The sequence below is a fragment of the Triturus cristatus genome, chromosome 6 (assembly GCF_964204655.1).
Source record: "Triturus cristatus chromosome 6, aTriCri1.1, whole genome shotgun sequence".
NCBI lineage: Eukaryota > Metazoa > Chordata > Amphibia > Caudata > Salamandridae > Triturus > Triturus cristatus.
The window spans coordinates 1,303,187,404-1,303,212,040 of record NC_140589.1 but is presented as its reverse complement, the minus strand read 5'-3'; the positions used below and the strand labels follow the sequence as shown (position 1 = coordinate 1,303,212,040).

The 24,637-nt window shown below is 41.5% G+C and overlaps 1 protein-coding gene across 4 annotated transcripts in view; it reads right to left on the bottom strand.

Annotated features, from left to right (window-relative positions):
• UTRN (utrophin) overlaps positions 1–24,637 on the bottom strand; it is a 1,396,454-nt gene that overhangs the window by 1,077,768 nt on the left and 294,049 nt on the right. For all 4 annotated transcript variants that reach the window (XM_085612275.1, XM_085612279.1, XM_085612276.1 and 1 more), the window contains 4 exons: positions 21,742–21,834; positions 17,943–18,020; positions 7,701–7,793; positions 3,307–3,479 (listed from right to left, as the gene is read on the bottom strand). In XM_085612275.1, coding sequence (XP_085468401.1) covers positions 3,307–3,479; positions 7,701–7,793; positions 17,943–18,020; positions 21,742–21,834 — 437 coding nt within the window. The remainder of the gene's footprint in view (positions 1–3,306; positions 3,480–7,700; positions 7,794–17,942; positions 18,021–21,741; positions 21,835–24,637) is intronic.

Genomic DNA, 24,637 nt, shown 5'->3' with positions numbered 1-24,637 from the left:
AAAAAAGAAATTCACATTGAGTATACCCCACCCCAAGGGATCAGAGCGCTTTCTCAACTCCTCTTCTAACATCTTTTCATGGGATCACCCACAAGTAATACGGCCGACACAAACATGGCCAATAATTTACAACTGAACCATGGCGGAATCTGCCATCTTTCTTGGGATCACCCACACATAAGATGTCCGACGCTTTTCAATAGAATGGCGATGGATTCGGCTTTATGTAACCAGTTGTTTTGCGCCCAAAAGAACAGTAAACAGTACAGTACCCAATATAATGCTGCATGGCTAAATACTTATAAGCTCCCAAAATGCGAGACCTATTGCATTGCAAATGCATGTTTTGTTTATTAATCCATCACCATGTAGATAAATAAAAAAAACAAAATACCATTGTATTGCGAGGTAGCTGCACAAATAATTATCTGAGCAGGCCCGTAAATCAAATCTGACAAAGGCAGTAGCCTTCCTGGGGAAGGTACTATTTTGAAACAAACTTTTTTCAACAATTCGATGCAAACAAGACCAGTGCAAAACTATGGCCAATGGCACACATTCCTTATGCTGAGGATTCAGGCATGCTTGGCTATTAAGTTTTTGATACTTACTCCATTCCACCACAAAAGAGAATTACAGCAAATGTATTAACTAGGGGAAAATATATAATCTGAATGCTGTAGTGAAATAAGAATGAACTAAGGAGAAGAGGCTACAGGCAAAAATAAAAAATAAACCTTCCTGCATTAGAAAGGACTTGGAGTAAACAGTGTGTCCTTATTTCCTGACAACAATATTTCAAAATAAAAAAATGAGAAAAAGCAAAAAGGTGTTGGATGTAAGGAAGTGCCATTTGTAAATTTAGCACTGGTGCTGTTCCAAACAAGAGAGTAAAGTCCAGGATTCAAATCCATCCACAGCTTCCATCCAGGCATTGAACCCTGCCTCTCACTCTTCATTTTGGAACAGGGCCAGTATTAAATTTACATATGGTTAGTCCCCATCCATAACGGTACAGGCAAGTTGAAAAACAAAGGGATGGAATAGGTCCCAATAATTAAGACTGAGTCTACTATTTCCTTCCATCCAACACATTTTTTTCTCTTTATCAACTTTTTGGGATTTCTACTACACCGGACCTGCCAATAGCCACATCTAGGTATTCCATCTTCTGATTATGTAGGTTCCCAAGCATCCAGTTGATGGACGACAGAAGGAACTGATTTACCTTCTCCGTGCATTGGCACCTGAAATATACAGGCCGCATCTAAGTCTCCACCTCCTTCACCGGCCTGGCACCAGGGGACTGTCTCATTATGGATCACATCATTCAAAAGACTGATCAGAGCAGGACGTTTTTAAATCCCCAGAATAGACATAATTCTTCTTGCACAATTTAAAGAAACTGCTCAGAGCCCTAGTCTGAAACAGCTTCATAACTGTGCCTACAAGTATAAAAAGATAAATATTCTGATGGCTCTGCCACTGTACCATTCAGTTGGTATAGTCAGTTCCGGATTACCAAATAGGCAAGGTAGGATCTGGCCTGTGGCCCCACTCCTTTTAGTGGACCCACGACAACGGATCAAAATAATATTGATTTGATCTTGAAAGAAAATTACAATCAAGCTTTCTTAAATATTTTTTCCAAAAGACAAATGAATCAACTCAAAGAAACGAAAATTTTACATTAAAGACTCTATAGAGAAAATACTGTATTAATGTAATGTATCCATTAGTAACTTAAAGTACATAAACCAGACACATCAGATTCACATAAAAGTTTGTCTCTTAAAAACTCATCTTCTGTCAGCTGTCAGTTTGTAAAACAAATCCGGTACATTGGGTATTAGGAGATAATTTTCGGTAGGGGCGAAATTTTGACTGCCTAAGGGCCTCTACAGGGTTTAATCCAGCACTGGGTGTATTATCAGCAATAAAATGAACAATAACCTATTTTTGCTTGAACCATCATCATCTTGCTGTTACCCAAACAAGATTATATTATTGTATCTAAGCAAGTCTTTTAAGTCTCCCGCATAAATTTCATGTTTAGGGTAAATCTAGAAAAAAAATGTAGTGCTGCAGATGAGGTCTTTGTACACGTTTTGCATTTCACATAAAAAATGTTTTAAAAGTGTCACCCTAGGTCTATCATTAAAACTGAGAACAGTTTCCTCAGGCAGCTATTCGGCCTACCAGTGAGCTCCTCACTAGTTCCACTGCGTTTGGATCTAAGGGTGAAAATAGGGGGAAATTAATTGCAGACCCCTACTATTGTGGCGACGCCTATGGGCGACACCCGAACTGGCCGAGTACAGGTCTGAGTTCCTAGTACTCCTGAGACTCCCTGGCATAAGTAAGCTGGCTTGGTTCGCAAATATCAGGGAAGGTCTTTGTATTATCGGTAGAGACAACCTATGGTACAACCCAGAGTCGGCCTGTGTGGCAATTACGTGCAAACAGCTAGTCAGCAGCTACAGGGAGGGCAAACTTGCCAAACTCCACCACTGGTTCCCTTACAGTAAATTTCCTGTCAGTACAACATAGAGCTATGTCTAGACGAAATACGACCAGCACTAGCCAGGAAACTGCACGTGCAATTCCGGCATGGCTCTGTTTCCCTGCACATACTCACTAACAAATGGTCTAGTAGTGCCACTTTGGGGTGTCCAGCTTGTAGTTCGGGAGAGGAGACTGAAATCCATGTATTTTTCTTTTGCCCGGGATACCACAAAATAAGACACAGATGGTTGATCCAATTGTGTAGGAACCTTGGCTCACGACACTGTAAAGAAGCATTCAGGCTCCTAAAATACAATACCAAACTCCAAATTGTTTATGCCGTATCCTGTTTTTTAAGCTCTATGTGGTGAACACGGAAGACATTTCTGAAGAACTAATCATGGATATATTATTGTCTGATATTTTTACTGTTTTATCTTGAACGATATTTTTAATCTAATACTGTTTTCATCATGGGTTTTTAGCTTTTCAATCTGTTTTGTATAGTTTGTATATACATGTGTATGTTCTTTTATGGTCTACCAACCGAAACAAAGAATAAAGAATGAGAATGTATTACAATTGTACTTTGATAGAGTCACCTATAACATTTAGAGCTACCCTTTCTACACAATGTTTTACATTTTTATTGTATAACACAATATATACCGAATAAATGTATGCATTGAACTGTACTGTCTCTAAATGGGCACAGTGTGCAATTTGTATGGCAATGGTACTGGAGAAAGTGAAGACGTCATGAATACAAGGACATTTATGGATGAGATGTTTCTCGCTTACCTGTGCCTGTGGATCAGAGCATTAAAGGCGAGTCCATCCGTCCAGCTTGTGGTGAAGTTTAAAACATTAACCTGGCTGTAGGGCCGCGTTGACTGTCGAACCCAGCTCAGAAGAATCTTTTCACTGTTATTTTGTTGCAAATTCGACATGATGGCCTTCATGACATCTTTCACCTGAAATTAAGAACAGACAGATGTTTCCATAATTTCCACTATTCAGATAGGCCTGCATGCATCCCTGTTACGATTTATTGTGCACTTTTTGACTCTAAAGTCGCTAATAAATTGTAATCTAGATGTTGTTAAACTTTCAGACAGCACTTCTACTCGATTGCCTTAACTGCTCACGACAGTGCTTAATTTGAGCCTATGGTTTCCGGTGCTCGGCACCGACACTTAATTGTCAGCACCTGCACTTAATTGCTGGAACCTGCACTTATGACAGCGGACTCGTGGTGGCACTGTTTCTGCAATTTAAATATGAGCAGAAAAACTGCTGTTTGTTAATTCAATATACATTAAAACAACTAATACCTGCCACCCAAGTCATTCTTAAAGCTTAGGCGGATTCGAATAGTCTGATTTGTCACACTTGTAGCAGTGTGATGGTTAGTAGTTGTCTAAGTACAGTGGCAATGTGTTGTGCAAACTATGGTGGCCTCCTGACAAGGGCTCCGGTGCTTACTTTAAATATTTTACAAATTAAACACTGGCTCACGAGTACAATACAACGTATGAGTGGTTATGCAGCTTCTCTGGCCACTAGGGTCATTACCAATACTTGTGGGTCCCTGTATTCTGAGTAGCAAGAATTAGAATTATGCTAGCCAAAATGTTGTTTAAATATATACCATGTATGTTTGGGTGCTTTTATTGAACATAATGCAGGTGTATAAAACCCATATGAAACCTGAAATACAGTGAAATACAGATTATCATCAGAATGAGATCCCACAAACCACTCAGCAGAGCTTTACAACTGGCACAGCTACAACGATTATGCAGCTTGAAGGACCGAATTATATAGCAAGGTTATCTATATTATGCAGCAAAAAATGCAATTATGCAGCACATTTTCTGGGAGTATTATTTTCATCCATTTCAGCCACAAACACATTATTTTGGGAAGTCTACAAATAATAAGGCGAAGGTGGTAAATACATTATTATATAGTGAGCCCTGTAGCCACAGAATCGCATAAATTCACTATTATTCGCTTTAAAAAATAAAATCTACAATTTAGTCATGAAATGTAAACAAAACCTAAACATTCTGGGCAGTGCTCATTGTGGCTACAGATAACTGCAGGTATCTGTGTGGTGTAAACTGTTTCTTTTAAATTCTGACTTATAGGATGCTCCAGAAGCACTACAAATATTCTGTGTTAAAGGATCTACCACTCCCAAAAGCTAGATCTGCACTGTATCAAACAGCTTAAGTAAACATAAATAAAATAAATGCAAGAGTAGCTGGTGAGCCTCAAATGAACACCGCAAACTCCATAAAAGGAGTTGAGCAGCGTGTGATGACTGAACGCATGAGCTCTCTTCCCTAAGGCACACCCCGTGAGACTTATCTCAATGCCCCCAAATGTATTGGCCTACAGCAGCTCATCCACGAAAGCCTGTCCTTGTGATCAAATCCCATCTGAGGAACTCTTACTGCAATTACAGTAGTTACGCTTTATACAAAATGGAGGATTTCAAGTGATGTGAAGTACCCAAACATGGCTACTAACTCAGATGTCCTGGGTCAAAGGAAAAAGGCACAAAAAGATGTCGTGGACAGCCTCCTCAGCCGGATGTTAGCAACAAAAATGAATGCTACTGCTTAGAGGTTCTCAAATACATTCAGATGGGACTGGTTCTTTTTCCAGTGTACTTATAATATTTTAAAGAAATTATATAGTACAGCATCACCATGACAAGGGCCATTGGCACTATTCTACGGGTCATCTGAGTTAAAGCAACAACATGAGACAACATACAGCTATATATTTAATTTCCTGTCTTACTAGTGGTAGCTTGGAATCCAGAGTAAGTGACTTAGGTTGTTGCCACCCAGTCCAAGATGCCATTGTAGCATGGTAGCTGTAGATGTCATGTTTCGGATGAGCTTCATTCCCTGGCAGCCTGGAATGTCTGAAGTTTGTCATTCAGAATAGAGGGACAAATATCACGAAACGTTTTTGGGGCGAAAAAACAACGGTTTTAAATCTCGCCCCTTGTGAATCAGAAGCAATGACGGCCATTAACAGAAATGTCTTAAATATCCCTATGCACTGGGAGAAAACTCTCAAGTGCGTCAAGGACATTTGGCATATGGGTTTTAAAAAGGGGGTCCCCAATTTGGGAGTAAATCTGCAAGCTATGTGACAAGAGATTTGCCGTGCCAGCACAGCGCAACTGTCACCAGTCTCATTTCCCACCAAGCAGGCAGTGGCCTTTTGGGGGAAATGCTAACCACTGGAATTCATACCCTAACTATGGCCCGGATTACAATCTTGACAGACAGGGTTACTCTATCGCAAACGTGATGGATATCCCAACCTCCAAATTACAATTCCATAATATCCTACAGAACTTGTAATACGGCGGACGGAATATCTGTCATATTTGGGATGGAGTATCCCATCCGCCAAGATTGTAATCAAGCCCTATGTCTCTTAATGACAGCTCTGGATCAATGCTTGGTTGACGTGAAAAGACCTGATATCAGATAAGTAGAGAAACCTCTTATGTTGATCTTAAGGACTATCATTCCGTGACTCCAGAGGATAGGGCTTGTCCATTTCTATAGCCTGCCTGTGCAGGCCTCCTCCTCAGTCGTATAACTGCATTTCGAGGCATACATTCTTTTCTGTCATCCAATGGAAGGTTTCTAAATTGTACATAATACCAGGACGATCAACAAAAGTTGCCAATCCACCCGTTGGAAGCATGATGAGAGCAGAAAGACTCTAAAAGAGAGATTAAAATTACAGAAGGAATTGTAGAGCATTAGAGATAGCCCTACATGTGTTCCCACCAGGAGAAAACAATCAAGCATGACAAGCCCACCCGTTTCAAATTACAGTAATACAGAATAAATCTTTTTTTATCCTACTGCTGGCTTTTGAAAAAAATATATATATATCTTCAGTAGTTTGCCCTATTAGAATACACTTGCCCTAAAATTTGCAAAGGGAACTTCTCTTAAAATAATATCTAATAATTATTATTGACCCTGTTGGCTAGTCTTTTTTTATACTCCATGGACATAATCTTCACTGTAGAAGGACGCAGTAAAATTATGAATTCACAAGCAAAATGTAAAACAGGCCAGCTGGCAAGAACAAGGAGACGTGTTAGGAAACATGTAAAAATGTTCCTCTAGTTGAAAAATATTTGCAAAGCTCAGAGGGAATTGCTTTCCCTTGTACATCCTGTTGAGAAAAGCAACACCTAAAGGAATTCCACTCCCTACTCACAATCTTTCTTATTTTGGCTTTGGATTTTTCACATCTAATGAAACAAGTCAAAAACTTTGCTTGAATAGAATTCAGTTCTTTAAATAAATCTGGCTAGAAATCAATAGTTTGCAAGCATGATGTTCCAGGTTTAGTTCCTCCAGGACACTTTGGTTCTAGGGACACAGGCTGCCTGCGACTAAGCGCCATGGTATGATCTTTGATAGCAGAAAAAGGTCTTAAAACAAGGTTGACCAATGAAATCTCAATCCTTATGAACTGTGGCCAAGTGAATGGTCTCAGATATTTATGTAAAGATTGTAAGAAATGGCTTAAAGGCTAACAATGGTTTATTTGTTGCCAATTACTCACTACTTTGTTATTTAAATTGTGCTCAGGTATGCATGTTTTTGAATGCTACTATGGCAGGAGCTTCTATAAGGTTAGGCAAGGCATCAGTCTAAGGCCTTTGTTTGTGTATGGGGAGCACTCCAGCTAGCAAAATTCTTATTTGGCACAAGCACTGACAACCCTTGCACCATTGCTGAAAAGTTATTGATATTGCCTTCTCAATGACATGTTGTATTGTTTTGAAGTGTTTCTGTGGTAGGCACTAATAAACTTGTTTCTGGGCGTTGACAAACTTACAATGCAAACGGCACCATGTCACACCCGCTTCCCAGACCTTGAGTGGGATTTACTACTGTAATTTCTCCGCACTCGTCGTAGCTAAAGCTGCTGTAATTAATACATATACGCATTCCAGGAAACCTTTTCTTTATTCGTGGCAGGTGCTAAATGATGTACTTTTCAATCAGAAACATACGCCTAGAAGCAAATAAATTCAAGGTATTCAGCATTGTTTTCAATATTTACAACAATGAAAGAGTGCGGTGGGAGGAGCCGCTACATCAGTGTAAACATCAAAAGTACTGAAGTTACGGTACCTGCCAGTGGAGGATGATGCTCCATATGAGCCCCATGGTTAGCTTTTGGTTCCCATCTACAATATCTGTCCCTCCAATGTTCACCAACTCCACCTGAAGAAAGCACAAGAAGGTAAACAAAATGCCACAATTGGTCAGTAAGTGGTCACAATTTCATCACTGCACTCACAGACAGAATCAAAGAGCATGCTAGTGCTACGACATGTCATTTGGGTATCAAGAATAGTGAAATGAGTTAAGGAGAAGTGTGCATTTCCTATCAGATTATAAACGCAACAATGCCTGTGATATATTTCTATAAGTTGTAAATATAATATTTTATAAAGTGCTTTACAGTGACATTATGCTCTTTTGTGTCGGGTTTCTACAGTTGGCAGATATGGCAATTCAGGAAGTGGAAGAGAAGTTATTATTCACTTTAGTCAAGGGGGGATATGTCAGGATTAATCTTCTCCTCCAATCAACATAAGAAAGCGCTCTGATACCCTCTGGGGTTATGTTCGCGCTATACAAAACTTTTTAAATAAATAAATAAAAAAGTAAGGGACTTCCTTTAGATTTGGAGGAGGAAGAACACTGGAACCCAGCGGTTCTCCAGCCGTGACAAACCTGCCGGTCCCCCACTCTATTTACCATTACGGGATCACTGGGTTACCATCAGCAGAGTCACCGCTGGCTAGGCTGACGGAAACTCCTGATCATGTGGTCCCTCCACAAAGGACTACCAGCATTCATTTCTGCCTAGGTGGCCAACATTCGAAGTAGTGGATGCACCTAAGCAGTCGAAATTTCGGGGCCCCCCTCGCAAATTATCTCCTAATACCCAATCCATCGGATTTTTCTACAAACTGCCAGCTGCCAGAAGATAAGCTTTTAAGAGGCAAACTGTTATGGGAATATGATTTCTCTGGTTTATGTATTTTAAGTTGTTAATTGGCACATTACATTAACACAGTATTTTCTCTGCAGAGTCTTTAATGTAAAGTTTTCATTTCTTTGAGTTGATTGATTAATTTTTCGATCTTTTGGAAAGAATATTTAAGAAAGCTTGATTGTAATTTTCTTTCACAAATCAAATTAATCTTATTTTGATCCATTGTTGTGGGCCTCTAAAAGGAGTGGGGCTATTTGGTAATCCAACACTGATTAGAAGCATGGTTGAAACAGGCAGGAAAAATGTTATAAGGCCCCCACACGCAGGGATAAAAGTCCTTGCAAATTAAGACCATTTGTTTTTGTTCGGGGGAAACGGACACCTACTTATGATGTTTGTTTCCTCTGAACATAAAGTTTACTGAGCAGGAGCAGTTTACATGGTACCTGCTTCCCAAATCTTCAATGCTTTGAAGAACTCATTATTGTGGTGGTGGCATCACAGCAAAGAGATCCCTGGCAGACAGGTGTGGATTTCTAATTACCGCAGAAAGTCCTCCAGCACCAGGCACAGCAGAGGACCCTCTGCCGTGGTCTAAATAAGACCCTTAGCCACTAAGCCACAATTGTAGACATAAGACACAAATACATCTACCGTTCACAAGCATCATGGACTCTGCTAACTTAGCAAGATGCAGTTAAATGCGGATAAATTTGCTTGCACATTTTAAGTAGATATTGAAATTCAATATGTGGAGAATCAGAGGTTAGTGCTAGTCCACCAACTACAATAGAACACCCTGTAACTCAAAGGCAGGACAAAGGGGGAAAGATGGTGGATGCATGGACAATCCCCTCCACGGTACAGCATCATCTGCGGAGACAAGATGGCACACAAGAGAGCTGGATTTACGCTAACACAAAGGTGCCTAATGGAAGGATAGTGTAAGTCTGTCTTGTCAATTTTAATATCTGCTCCCTAATGAAAATGTTTGGGAATGTTTTGGTCCATACATTTTAACACAAAAATCATTTTTAGGTCTGGCGTTATCAAAGGCTTTGTGATTTGATCAAAATTATCAATTCTATACTGGGGCTTTTATCTAGCCCTCCTCTTCCGCTAGTCTGTTGTTGTGTCGTTTCAAATATTTTTTCTACTCACTACAGCATAAAGCATGCCAACCGTGGATTCCTGATGAAACCATAAGCCTCGGCATGTTAATATGCAGCAATGGTAGCTAAGTCATTCAATACAGCCACTGAATGCAATTAAGGTTTACAGGTTTGAATGTGGCTCAGCTTAATGGTCCTGAATTGATCTACATCAGAAGGGTGGAATAATGACTAACATTTATTATCAGTACAGTGCACCCGCTTCAGTGATGAACGTATCTGTTCCTCAGTTTATTTATGTAGTACTGTATCTCAGCGATGCAAATCACGCTCCATGTACAGAGTATGAAAGCTCTTCATATGTTATGTGGGTAATAATTGTCCTTACCAAAGCAAACGAGCAATTTCAGATCCATCTAGACACATTCTAAATTCTCTTGTCGAAACCGATTAATAGATCAGACCTCTCCACTTTCGAACGTGTTATAACCGCACCTACACATAGCAACTACATTTGAATATTAATACAAAACACGAAAGTGCACACCCAGTGCACAACTCACAACCAAATGTAATCTGACATATTTGAAGCAAATGAGGAACAAGACTATGAGATGCCCTCAGGTTTCTACAGAGTATCAACTGTTCTAGACAAACAGGTTGTGCAATGAACGTGGATAACTGAGATAGTGAGAGTTCAGCAAAAATGGACCCACCTCACAGAGAAGGATTCGATAACTGTCCCCTTCACAGAACTTTCAGATGCAGAGATCAAACATGCATAAGGGATGCTGAATTCATCAAGTGAGAGACCATGAAATATTAGATAGCACCCTAACATATTTCATGACCTTGCAAACATATCGTTAGGACTTAGTAAAATAAATATCAGAAATTGAAACTGCTGGAAACCCCATCTCTTCAGTTTTCATCCTGAAACGCCGGAACAATTAATTTAAAGACATCTATTCATTAAACACAATAGTGACAGCTAACAAGCAAAAAACTTCAATTGGCTATAACTATATACTGACACAATGGTGTGTGAATAATTAACAGTCCTATATAATGAAAGAGATTTTGCCGGTTAAATAACGACTATATGATATGAATTAATCTGTTTTTTAACTTTAGAAAAATGGGCTCGTCATGTGCAAAACATCTAAGAAGGACTTAGCCTCCTCAACAGGGTGTTTCAAAACATTATACAATAATTTGGAGGCTGGGCCGTTTCTGTGGCTTTAGAGCTTTATATGGCAAACTATTTTGCTAAAAATCTGTATGTAGAGAAGAGGATGGGCCAGGTAAATCTGAACAGTCTTGTTCTTAATAAGATTAGGTTTCTTTTTTTGAATTCTTGCCTTTTTACTCTTTGTCACCCCTAATCGGTCTCAACATAATAAACTAGGCACAAAAAACAATTCCCCAGATTCACCGAACGTCAATTCTATTTAGATTCGGTTACTGTTGAACAGCAAGACAAAATTAGGGCTCTTTTATGGAGTGTGACATACAACTCTTCTCTTGTTTAGATATATAAAATCTTTCTCTGATAGCCTGCATCTTACAGATGTAGGGCTTAACTGATTTTATAAGGAACAAGCATTGGCAAAGCAAATAGTTCTCGCCTTTGAAACCTACAGCCTTTGTCAATACCTTTAGCCATGCTAAAGAGGAAATAAGCCTATTGCATCTTTGTAGGCATGGGCACCACACATGCACACACCAACAAAATGACGCAGCCACTTTTTTTCCTTTTTATTTGCTGGTCCAGCTCAGATCAGCAAATGAAGATTTTTTTTTCCGCAAAAGCCAATCCTTGTTTCTTGTTACCCCGCATTCTCATTTTCGCAGTTCAGCAGGTGAATTGAGCCCAGGCAATGCTATTGTAATACCTGAAGAGCTAAAGCTGTTGTGTTAGCCTTTTTAGCGAGTGTTCCTGAAGCTATAATTTGAGACTTCTTAACCTACCCTGGAAAATGAATTCAATGCAATGCCATCATCAATGCATTACCATCACAAGGAAGCCTTGGAATCATGCAGTGGACACCCGAGACGACTGGGAGACAGCCGTTATGAAGAATCATGGCAGGCTGAGCCTCCACACAACATAACAACTGAATGCAAGAGAGAGCACAGTGGATATCTATGTGAACAGCAGGGAAATGTCACTAGGAGCAGTAATTCTGCCATCCTTCACAGTACTTCATTTGTAAATAAATAAGTGCCGGTGCCCTTGTGAGGAGACCACAGCAGCTTGCACCACCCACTGCGCTACTACTGCCAATTCAGGCTTTTTATACATTAAAAATGAGTAATTCCTGCCACCCAGGCTATTTTTCTAGCTTAGGATGGCAGATATTAGTTATTTTAATGTATATAGAATTAATTTAAAAAACTGTTGTTGTGTTCATCACAAAATTGGAAAACAGCACCACCATGTGGCTGGCTGTTATGAGTCCCGGTGTTGACAATTAAGTGCTGGTGCTAAGCACTGGAAACCACAGGCTCAAATTAAGCACTGATACTTCAGTCTGCAAGTGATTGTGAACATCCAATCTATCACTGCAACCATTTGGCCAGCAGATTCTGCACATAAAACTAAAATTTCAAGTTCTATGAGGGGCTCTACATGGATTCTACGGCACAGTGGGTGACGTATGGATGATTCCTCTTCTTGGCAAAGGTTAAGAAAGGCTCCCCTTGTGCAGCATAGCCGGCAAAGTGATTATGCATGCTCTTGACTTCAATTGTGCAGGGTAAGGCTTGATTTAGAGGTGGATGTTAATGGAAAATCCTCATCATTTTGGAAAAGAAATTCTAAATTCAGTGGTTGAATTTAGTTCATCGTGATGCTTAAGCACTTCAATGAATTTAGCCACTGCCTTTGTTAATTTTTATGTAATATTGAGCAGAGTGGACCCTTTCATTTTTGTGATTAAAGCTAAGTAGCTTGTGAAGACGTTGAACTTGCACAACTTAAAAGTCACAATGGTTTGCCCTAGCTAAATGGGGGTATTCTAATGCCAGTCTTTACAAATATCTGATGTACAGTGCCCTTTTTCACCACATCACTGACTCACTCACACCTCTACGCTTTCCATCAGCAATATTCCCAGGACATTCTCCCAGGTATTGTTTTTGGCATTCTCCTGGAAAGTTGTAAATTCAAACAATACATCGGCCTGAATTTTGGAGGTTGAGTCGCATTCTCATTACTGCTGCCATGTCGGTGTGCATTTTTCATACTCTTCCTGGTATGCGTCTTCTATGATTTATAGAATGTTGGGGGTCATCCAGTGACTCCCGCATTCCATATTTTCTGTCTCTATTCAACATACTTCAAAGGGAAACGGCCTTGGCAACATGGGCCAAAGCAATGCGTGTCCCTACCCCGCAAGTGGAACCAAGCTTGCATTAACCACGCGCGGTCTAGATGCATGGATGGGCGAGCACAAGAAGAATCGGAAGCGGGAGCTCCAGAACGCAGTCTGCTAAGTGGGGCTGGAGACTGGCTTTAGGGGAGTGCAGGAGTAGTTCTCAGAAGTAGGGGAAGATTTTAGGGGTCAGGGTTGTTTTAAGGGCAGGGGGGCAGGTTTCAGGGCTCAGGGAGGGGTTGAGGACGTTTTCAGGGATAGGGGTCAGTCTTTAGGGATCAGGGTGGGGGGCTGGGGTCAGGGTCATTTTTAGGTCGAGGGACCATCCGGTCTGCCGAAGGCAGAACCGGAAGTCCGGAGATCTTATGTTTCTGAGAGTGGCTCTTTAGCCCGCCTCTCTTTTTGGCTCTCCTCCATTGGCAGGCTTCCTAAACGGAGGCCAGCCATTGGAGGAGAGAGCCGTCTCCTCCAGATTCGGGGGCGTGTTCCGTGCTGTTCTTTCCACTTTTTAGCCACGCCCTTTTTAGAACAGCAGGAACACGCCCTCGAAGCCGAAAAAGTTTGGAAGAGCATCCCGAGGAGTTCTGCGGAAGTATAGCGGAAGGGACAAGCAAAAGGTTCCGGCGTCAGAGTAAAGGGTTCCGGTCGCAGTTCAACACCAGCGAGAGTCTTCTTGTAGAATCAGCCCAGAGAGCACGGGTAAAGTTTGTCAAAATATTGTTTCACCCTTCTGGAATGTCTGACAAACTCGACTGATTGATTGAATTGTATGTAATCTGTCATATATTTCTTTCATGAGCGTTACCTGCTAAATTAGATTTTTTTTAGTCCTTCCTCTCTTTCAAGTGATTGGGGTGTGATTTGTTTTCCGTGCGGACCGCTATAGTGGTGCTGGCGTTCCTGACAGGAGTGTACACATCACTTCGTTTTTTTAGCATGAGCACGCAGCTAGCTATCTCACTGGACATAAACAGGATCAATATATTGTAGCTATTGGAGATCGTGAACATTTCTTGGTCTAGTCTCTCACGTTTGTATGGGCAACGGAGCATTGTGTATCTTCCTGTTAAGACTTGAGCAACACTCCATCCAAACACTCCCTCCATGTACTGCTCTGCTCCAGTGGGCGATGCCTGATAACTCCGCGCGCACCAGACATAGAAAAAAGTGTCTGCGAGTCCCCATGCGATGCGACGGCCTTTGGCTGAGGCAGAGGGCGGAGCATGATTCGAGAAGAATCATAGAGTTAAGAGTAGGCGGCATCGAGATAGATTGTCTCCACAGGAGGAGCTGCAGGGGAATAGTGAGTAAGATGGCGGTAAGAGACCAGGGCCCTGAGTGATAGCCTGAGGGGGGCCTGTAGGTGAGTCACATTGAGTACGAGAGGGGGGCGGGAAAGAACATTGCATATATCTCTGAGGTGTTAAAATCCTAGTTAACGCCGGGAGCTGGAAACCGTACATAATAATAAAGTAGACGTGCTGTTTGTTTGGGTTTATGTTTTCAGGGTGGCGCGGGTAGGTGGGGGGGATCAGTCTGTCTGGTTCCGTTGTATGTTTGTGTATAGTTGTTAAGGGTGGTCGTATCTATATTTCATAGGGTGCTGTCAGAAGTAGTATATATGTTCATTGTTTTGTTGATAGAGGGGATCATCTCCTATTACCATTGTATACTACTGGGTGAGATTGAGCCTAGAGGTCTAGATTATCTGTAAACTAATATGCAGGTCGGAGATGGATTCTCTGTCGTTGGGGTGCTAGTAATGTGGAGTGAGTCTTGTATCTTTTCCTTGCGGGTTTCTTGTGTGTGGTTCTGTATTCTTCTCGAATGCTGTTGCAGGTGAGCATAAACTGTATCTCACTCTCGTATTCTGGCAAATGGAGGTGATCGGCATCCTTGTGAACTAATGGGGGTCCATCTGTGAATATCTGTCTATCTATCGTGGTCGCATTCATTATTTCAACTCTGGTTGCTAATGACTTATCATTTTTGTATCCATAGATTGTTTTTGGGGGTGCGCGAACTATCCATGGGGTAAAGGCAAGGTTAGGTGGTCGTTTGTTAATTTTGCTTTGTTGTGGGGTTGCCGAGAACAGTTGTTCTCTCCCTCACTACATCACTGTTTCACTACCTCACTCTCTCTCACCTCATAACTCTCTCTACCTCACTACTCCACTCTATCTCACTATCTCACAACTTCTCTCTCTCAAAACATCACTACCTCACTCTCTAGCTCACAACCTCACAACTTCACTCTCTCTCACTCACTACCTCAATCACTCTCTATCTCACTACCTCACTCTTTCTATCTCACTAACTCACTTTCACTCTCTCTTTCACTACCTCTCTCTCTATCTCACTACCTCACAACATCCCTCTCCCTCACTACCTCACTCTTTCACTACCTCACTCTCTCTATCTCACTACCTCACTCTATCTACCTCACTCTCTATCTACCTCACTCTCTCTCTCACTACCTCACTCTCTATTTCAATGCCTCACTCTCTCTCTCTATCTCACTACCTCACTCTCTCTCTGCTAATGCAATAGGTATCACATATGCAAAAAAAAAGCTAATGCCAATAGAAATGACAATGCCATTTATTTAGGGATACAAAAATGATAAAAAAATAATGAGCAATACCAATAGCTCTACCTATAATATTGCCGAGACCATTGCATTGTAAATGCTTGTTAGAACATGGAGCTCAGATTTAGGGCTCGACTGAGGGAACAGACAGTTTCAGGGCTCGGGCAGTTTTAGGGCTCAGGGCAGGGGACTGGGTTAGGGAAGTTTTTAGGACGTGGAGGCCAGTTTTAGGGGTTGCTGCTGAGGGGACAGTTTTCAGGGCTGGGGCAGTAGTAGGGATCAAGGGCAGGTCTGGGAACGGGAAAGTTTTAAATACGTGGGGTTGAGTTTTAGGGCTCAGTGCAGGAAGGCTGGGGTGTGATTTTTACCACGCATATCCTTTACCAATTATGTCAAAACCACGAAATTGCATGGTAAAGATATGCATGGTAAAGGAATGCGTTGTTAAGACACATTCGCTGTTGGAGCAGCGCTGCAGAGGCAAGTGTGGTTTAGCCATGGTTCACACTGGTACCACCCTCATGCCCACTGTTTTCCATCAGCTTTTAATGTTGCTGTCCCATGTTTCAACCTTTTTTTGTGCTCAACTGATGCCTGTTCATTCCTCAAATCACAAACCTCAGGTCCTTCAATTGTGTCTTCTGGGTAACTGCACCTTTTCCTTACTCCCATCACCAACCCGCCTGCTCCAATCATCCTTTACAAAAAAGCCCTGTCTTGTTTTATTTGTTTGGTCAAGTGTTTCAACTTTTTCCATTCCACACCCAATAATGGACACCATGTTAAAGAGAACCTTTTGTAAGAGTCTGTCAGTGGAATCAGCATAGTGAAACATGCGCGCTTGACCCGCTGCATCAAAATAGTCAGTGTTCCATCAGCCCATTGACTAATGCCATTGTAGTATATTAATATTATTCTTTTTATCTCTTTTCCTTTACAGAGTGCTTCTGAAGGCCAAGGGATGAAGTTTCTCTGCAGAATCATATGAGCACAGAGTCAAGGAAAACAAATACTACCAAAGCCAAAATGTCTGGGTTTATTGTGCATTTAGTGAGGAGGAGACACACATGTAGGAAACGACAGAGAGGCTTTAGCTGTAAATTAGCCACACATGCAGGTCAATGCAAGTATTCGATGAGAGGCCGACAGACAACCAATAGCTTCATGTAACAGAAGAATACTCCACTGGACTGAGCTAAGACATCATTGACGATGGCTGGTCAAAGAAAGCCAATGGTTGAAAGGATAAGATCCAAAGACCAATCCATATAAATTGTTAGCAATAGGTTTATTTAACAGCTGTACTGTCAAAACCCAAACCTAAAAACTTCGGAGTTTGCTATCCTGCTTGGTATGGAAATCCGAATACACTTTATTGATAAACATGCAAATTTGTCCAAAGAACCAAGTTGTATTTGCGAAAAAATGAGAAACGCTTAACACGATTTTCCAGCAGCTTACTCGTCTACCAAGCTTAAGGCTGCTTGTACCAAATAAAAAATTGTTTTCCAAGTCCTAGCAGAGTAATTTCACTGGTACCCCCTGCTTGCACAGAGGGTTTAGACATTTTAAACCCACTGCTCATGAGCAGCATTCACAGAAGTAAACTGGTTCGTTAGGCCCTCAGAAGGGTGTCTGCGTCATTGGATATCTACTGGTGAGTAAGTCTTGGAACCCTTCCTATCCAAACAACCTACATAAGATCAACCTGGAAATTCACCCTTACCTAAGGGCATATTAAAGAATTCATGTCATTAAAGAGAAACTGGTAAGCAGGTACATGCAATGTCGGTCAAACTGTATTAATTATGGTAAATTATCCATTTATTTACAAGAACACTTCCTGATAAACATATCATGGGGATTTATTTCCCTAATGTGAGTTAGGTCAGCTGCACCGAGATTTATAAGTAGTTTCTGATTTTAGGAGCAAAGTTTTAAAATGATTGCTGCTGTTTTATAGCTTTTTGAAGTTTCTAGTTTCAACATAAAGGGTATGTTAAATGCGCAACATGTGTACGCCAACAGACCTTATGATGTTTTTGCTAGTTAACTTGAGGAGTTGTGACTTGTGGACATGTTGGCTAGATGAGCTATCTTGAAGAAGCGGACTTCCTGGCCACTTACCTGACGCTAAATATTGACCTGGTAGCCACATGCGGATATGTGCATGAAACGCAGGAATTTGGGGAAGTAACAGAACGTAAGAATGATAAAAACAAAACTGTTTACATTTCTCACATACAGCCACCTATTACAAATAGTCCATATGAAATAATGCACACTTACATTGTTGTGATGTAGAACCTGAAGTACCCTGTTTACATTATTTAGGGCGTGTACTCTCGTCGAACCACGTTCTCTGGGCTACAAAAAAAAAGAAGTAAAAATAACCTTTACATAAACATTTTTTAAAACAATTAATCCTCATATTACGGAATTAATTAGGAAAAGAATGCGCGAGGGTAAAACAGTTTGGGGAAAAAAAAAAGAAGCTAACGTGGGCTGCGCAGGATGATTAACCTCTGAAGCGACAAGAAGGCAGGCTCAAGAGAAGAACATTAGCTTTTCTCTGCACAATAATAAGTAATGTAAGTACAATTCACAAAGACATATACAGAGCGATAATAACAACAACAAAAACCTTTCCATTATCAAAGAGAAGTTAAAAAAATGTTACTCCAAATATCAATTAATCTTTTTTCGTGAAAATAAAACTTTACGATTTTAATGCACGTTTTCCAAGTCTGATTCTTCAGCAAAAAATTCTCTCTTAATGATTTGTTTCCATTTGACTAGGTCTTTCTCCATCCATACATGTCTCCCTAGACTTCCTGCTGTTCAGAAATAATATTCCACTTTGGCTGTGAATGAACTTATCTTCCAGAGATATCTTGCTAAAACCGTAACCCTCAAACGCGTTGAACATTATCTCATAATATTTTTTTACGTACATTTTAGTACCCCACACATGGGTAGCAGGACGTAGCTTCCACTGGTGCGGCAGGTGCAGTGACACCAGGGCAGGGAAATCTTAAGACCACTGATCCCTGATTATAGATGTATTTTGTAATTGAAACGGCAGCCAGGGGGGAAATGTCCTTCCTTGCACAAGGGTCCCTGAAACACTGGTAATGACACTGAGACGTACTAAGCGCTATACACATATTAAAATAGTACACAATATACTACAGGATTCTTTGCCACCATAAGGCTGCCTTGAAATACAGACCGAGCAGAAAAGATAAGGTTGGGGACAAGAAAGAAGAGAAAAGAGCGACGGGATGAGGAGATAATGATCTTCGCCGGGGTGTTTGGATCCGCCATATGGTAATCAGATTTAAGGCACCCGGGTGGCTGGTTGTTAAAGAGGCAAGGCGAGAGCAAGTGAGGTAAAGCAGGAACAAAAAGGTCATGAGTGATCATGATATAAAAGTAAGGAGTCATAGTGGAAAGGAAGGAGCAAGAGGTGGAAGTGAGCAGGAAAGGAAGGAGGGATAGAACAGAGTAGAGGAGGGAAGGGGGTGAAAGAAAGAAACAAATAAACAAAGGAAGGAACAGGAAAGGAAAGGTAGTAAACAGACGAGAAAAGAAAGCAACAGGGGAGGAAAGGAAGCAACAGTGGAGGAAAGGAAGCAACAGGGGAAGAAAAGAAGCAACAGGTGAGGAAAGGAAGCAACAGGGAAAGAAATGAAGCAACCGGTGAGAAATGGAAGCAGATGAGGAAAGGAAGCAACAGGGGAGGAAAGGAAGCAAAAAGTGAGGAAAGGAAGCCACAAGCAGGGAAAGGAAGCAACAGGGGGCGGAAAGGATGCAACAGGGGAGGAAAGGAAGCAACAGGGGAGGAAAGAAAGCAACAGGGGAGAAAAGGAAGCAACAGGGGAGGGAAGGAAGCAACAAGCGAGGAAAGGAAGCACAAATCAGGGAAAACAAGCAGGGAAAGGAAGCAACAAGCAGGGCGAGGAAGCAGTAGGGTATGAAGGGAAACAATGGGAGGAGAGAAAGGGCAAGCAGAGGAAATGTAGGCACATAGGAGAAAAAGGTGGAGCGGGAAGGAAATGGAGGAGCAGGAAATTGATGAGGGTACACACAAGTGGAAGGGTAGAACATGAGAAATCAGGCTGATATAATGTTACATAGCGGTGGGTGCTGGTTACACTCGCCCTATTATTCCTACTCACATTAAGTAAATGAGCTACTCTGATTGCAGCCAAGATCACTTGTCAAATACCAGAGGACGTCACTTAGAAAGGCTCTGAAGACTCCAATAACCTATTTCAATCTTCACTTATGGAATCACAACCTGCAACTTTTTTACAAGAAGAACATGCCCCTTCACTAGCATGTCCATCTGTTCTACATGGCTTTTTTTCCATGCCCTTGCCCTGAATATTCATTTTCTTGATACCTAATTATATATAAGCCAAGAGAAAAAACAACTTTATCTAGGCAACTCCTTATGCTTTTGACAAAGTAAAGGCGATAAAAGGCTGAAAAGCTCTGGAATTGCCAATCCTAACCCTCTTCAATCCTGCTAAGAGAGATAATTTACATTACGGATCTGACAACTACTTACAGAAGTAGGAAGTACTAGATATATAGGGGGTAGACTACTCTCCAATAAACAAACACTGGAAGCCATCAAGTGGAAGAAACTGGCATAAAAGAGGTGTCTACCTATGCTTCTAAGAGAGAAGCAGAGAGCGCGTGCCTCTTCACCGGATATACAAATGGAGAGCCGGTCTGCTTTGTCTACGTAGAAGTAATCCCGTGCTTCGACTGTAGCTCAAAGGTGGACCCATGTACCCTTGTCTACTTTAAGTGCATACACTTGGCACTACAACCCTGAGGGCATGTAAGGGAGAATGGCCTACTGTACATTAGGTCCCTAATCTATGCGTAGATTATACATATATGAGTGTATGAATATAGTTTCCACCATGTATGCCGCGGAAAGCCTCTGCAGCTTTATTCCATATACCAAGTGTTTCATACATTAGGAGACATTACCAAGTTTTTCCATACATTGCTTTCAGACAGCTAGGACTTCACCCTTAAGAACTACCCACAGTTTCACTTTCCCATGTAGACAGATAGTCATTAACTTTTTATGCCCCAATCAGTCTTCTTGTTTTGGATAAAAGGGTGCACTTTCTAGATGAGATAAATAAACCTTCCAACCGTATGGGCCGAAGAACGGAAATGCATCCAACAAAATAAGAAAGAAGAATTACTAGCGCCCACATCATTCAGTAGGAGTACGCATGTTTCACCACGCATTTCTGCGCCTATCGGATGGCTTGGGTGCCATTTTATTTTCTGATCCAATACGGCAGATACCCCTTGGTGGAATAAAAAATAAATATTTTCAACTGCTCTAAAATGCGTTTGAGCAAACACTAACTTAGCAGTAAATGGGATTTACCGGACCCTCCAAGACATGTAGATAGATAAAAATATAAACAAGAACCCTGAAAAGTGGGTGTACAATGGAGGAGCGGTTCGGGGAATATTACATTTTTAAAAAAGTCAAGTGGGGGAGGGGGATAAGGGAGGAGAAATGCAACACCTGAGGAAGAGAACAACACAGAGCACTGGGAGGTGGGTATTTAGCAGGAGGTGAAGCACACAAAGGAAAATATCCATACCTTCATGAGTGCTTATGGAAAATGAAAAAAGTCGTTTCCTAGTAGTGAGGAGTGGAAGGGTGCATACAGGGCAGCCAATGAAAAGCATGATAAGGAAGCTTGGCTGCAGGGGAGAGGCAAAAGCAAAAAGAGGAAGGCAATAAGAGTGACAATAAAGCCAACCAATAACAGCTGCGGGTGTGCTCCAACACCACTATGTTTTTGGAATGATCCACAAGAGGTCTTTTTCAACCATAAAGCGAAAGCGGCCTGGTAGGCAAGGCCTAAAAATAAACAGGGAGGAAATCATCTGATTCTCTTCAAGGGCGAAATTAATTTAACAAGTATTTCATGACATTACATAACATCACAGCGCGGAATGCAGAAAAACAACCCCATGATTTGGGTTGACAATGGCTGCTTTGTTGTGGGAGAGGCGGCTTTATTAACACGTTTCTTACCAAGGAGCTTCCAGTGAGTCCCTCCAGCAGGTCCAGCAGCCGACGCCCATCCTTCAGCTCTGTGAACATGTCCTTTACTGGGGGCTTCCCACTCTAAAGGCAAGGGACCAAAGCGTATTATTATGTGCACTGCATCAGGGCCATTCACGTTTCTGGTTCAACAAGGATTTCACAATTTATGAATCGTTTACGAAGTTCAGCCAAGCAATGTCTCTAAGTAATAATGTACAAAATTACTTCTATTTGTACACTTACTTTTGTAACAAAAATGACTTCTATTTGTACAATTACTTTTGTAACAAAAATAAATCAAGATTATTAAAGAGAAGCACCAACCAAATACTGAAAAAATACTAGCTATAAAATAATATCAATATGCAGTATTAAAACTAGAGATGTAAGCACAACTATATTATGCAAGAAACAAATTTCAATAACAAATCGTTGCTTCATGAAAGACTTGCCTGTTTCCATATTTGACTGCTCTTACAAACACTGCTCAAGATTTACCAAAACGCAGTTGTAGCATTTTGTGCCTCAAGAATGTGCAAGTGCATTTTCTTTGCACGCAGTTCCAATTAAAAAAGTAGCATATGTGCAGAGCCAAATGTCATGGCAGAAGGACAAGTGTGCAGACCATTGGATTTCATTAGCCTCCTAGATGGAGGAACATGAAATAGAATATTACACCCGTAGCCCTTGCCCATCGACCCATGGGTATCGGAGAGCGTGTTTTGCTTCATGGAAATGCGCATAAATTTACTCAACACAATGGAAGCTTACACACAAAAGCTCATGTGTTGCAAGAGTATTGTTGGGATGCAATGACCCGAAACACAGGCAGGGAACATATTAGTGCACTTCCTGAATTGCAACATCCCTTTAAGTATATATTTCTAGGTTGGCAACCGCGCAGGAGATCTAAGACAACTAAAGATCTGTGCATTTCATTCTGTAAAGAGGGATGAGCGCAGACCATCATCTGCAAGCACCTGGTGGTGGCCACATAAGTGCAGATCTAGCACTAAAGTGTGGCCATTCTACTGCAAAAAAGTGCAGAAGCATCTTAGCATCTGGCTTCATTCATGACTAACCCCTAATAGCACCATCAGCTTCATTCACTCCTAAGACTACAAGAGTCTGCTGTGGAATAGAAACAAAGTCTGTCAGATACATTCAGTTCCATCCTTGACTCGCCCCCGGCTGACGGAGTAGTTCTCTTCTAAAGTCAGTCTTCCAAATCTCGTTCCACCTCTTTCATCAGAGTAGGGTGGGACACCTGTCTAATGTATGTTGGACTAATCCAAAATGGAGGATTCATGATGGGAACGCTATAGCCACACCTCTTGAACTAAATGTTCAGGATGAAACCCAGCCCTTCCTTTTGTGTCCTTAATTATATCATCCTACCTGTATTACAGAACACGTGGCCAATGAAAAATTAAAAAGTAAAGGTAATTATCTTGGGTCCTAAAGAATACTTTTTTTTTTTAAACAAACTTTATTGGGTTTCTTCTTTTTTCTTCTTCCTTTATGTTGTTTACCAAACAATAAAACAAATATACCGCGCATGTCTTCGTCCTAAAGAATACTTTTGCATAACTTACTAAATTGAGCAACATATGCTACAAAGACAATTTTACCCTCAATGTCAATAACTACATCGACGTTAAAATATTAAACAGTGATGGGTCACATGCTTGTGAATGCCCCTGTCACTGCCAAACAATTGTTTGTGGCTCAATTCCAGCCATTGTTTTTACCCACCACGCCACTTCAGAGATTTTGTTTCTTAACCCCTTGCATGCCCTTGACGGAACCACTCCGTCATGAGCCACGGGCGCCGTGTGCTCATGACGGAGTGGTTCCGTCATGCTGCGGCCGTTGGCGGCCGCTCCGCCCACGCGGCGCTAATTCCCCGCCTGTGCGGGCGATTAGCGCAAGGGGGTGGAGTCATGACGGAACCACGCCGTCATGAGCACAGCTCGCCCGTGACTCATGACGGCGTGGTTCCGTCATGAGCATAGCGGCGCCGCAAACCCCCCCAAACCCCCCCAGCGCTGCGGCGGAATTCGCGCCGCAGCGAATGGGTTAAAAAGCACTACTTTCTTAATTAAAAAAAAAAACCTTTCATTTCGTTATGAAAAAAAAAACCTCCCCCCTCAAACTCTTATTAACAAGCATTCGCAAAGCCAAATGATTTTGCCTATGCAAGACCTTCAGGCGTTATCAATGTTTTTAGGTCTCGCCTGACCCAGCGCATGCGCTGGTCTGGCGAGACTTATTGAGAGGGCTCCAAAATGTGCTACCAGGCCAGCCTGGAGCTACAGTGCATGTGTGCGGGCGCGCGCACCGCCCTTTACCGCGATTACTTTCACTTTAGCGGCCGGTTTGCATAGCCAATAGGTCTCGCTTTTGGGACCTTATAAGTATTTAGTTATGCAACTGTTGCATGGCTAAACACTTATAAGGTCCCAAAGGCGAGACCTATTGGCTATGCCAATGCTTGTTTAAAGATGTTGCACAGCAACTCAGGCTGCTGTGCAACATGACTTAAAGTAAATAAAAACAAAGCGTTTTGGCGCGGCCAGCATTGACTGCATCATAACGCTTTTTTTTGTTCGCTTTAAGCCATGTTGCACACCAGTCCATTCTGCTGTGCAACAACATTTGAAAAACATTGACAGTCCCCAAAAGGTTTTCCGAAGGCAAAATCTATTGGTTTTGCCAGTGCTTGTTTAACCATGCACATGATTGCTATAATCCGCTCAAGCTGTGTGAAGTATTCTACTTGCTAATTCTTGCAGTTTCGAGGTTCCTAACTGCATGCAGATTGCTTTTCGGCTGGTCATTATGTTAGCTAGCTAGACTTTTGGCTTGTCCCAAGAAGGAAGGG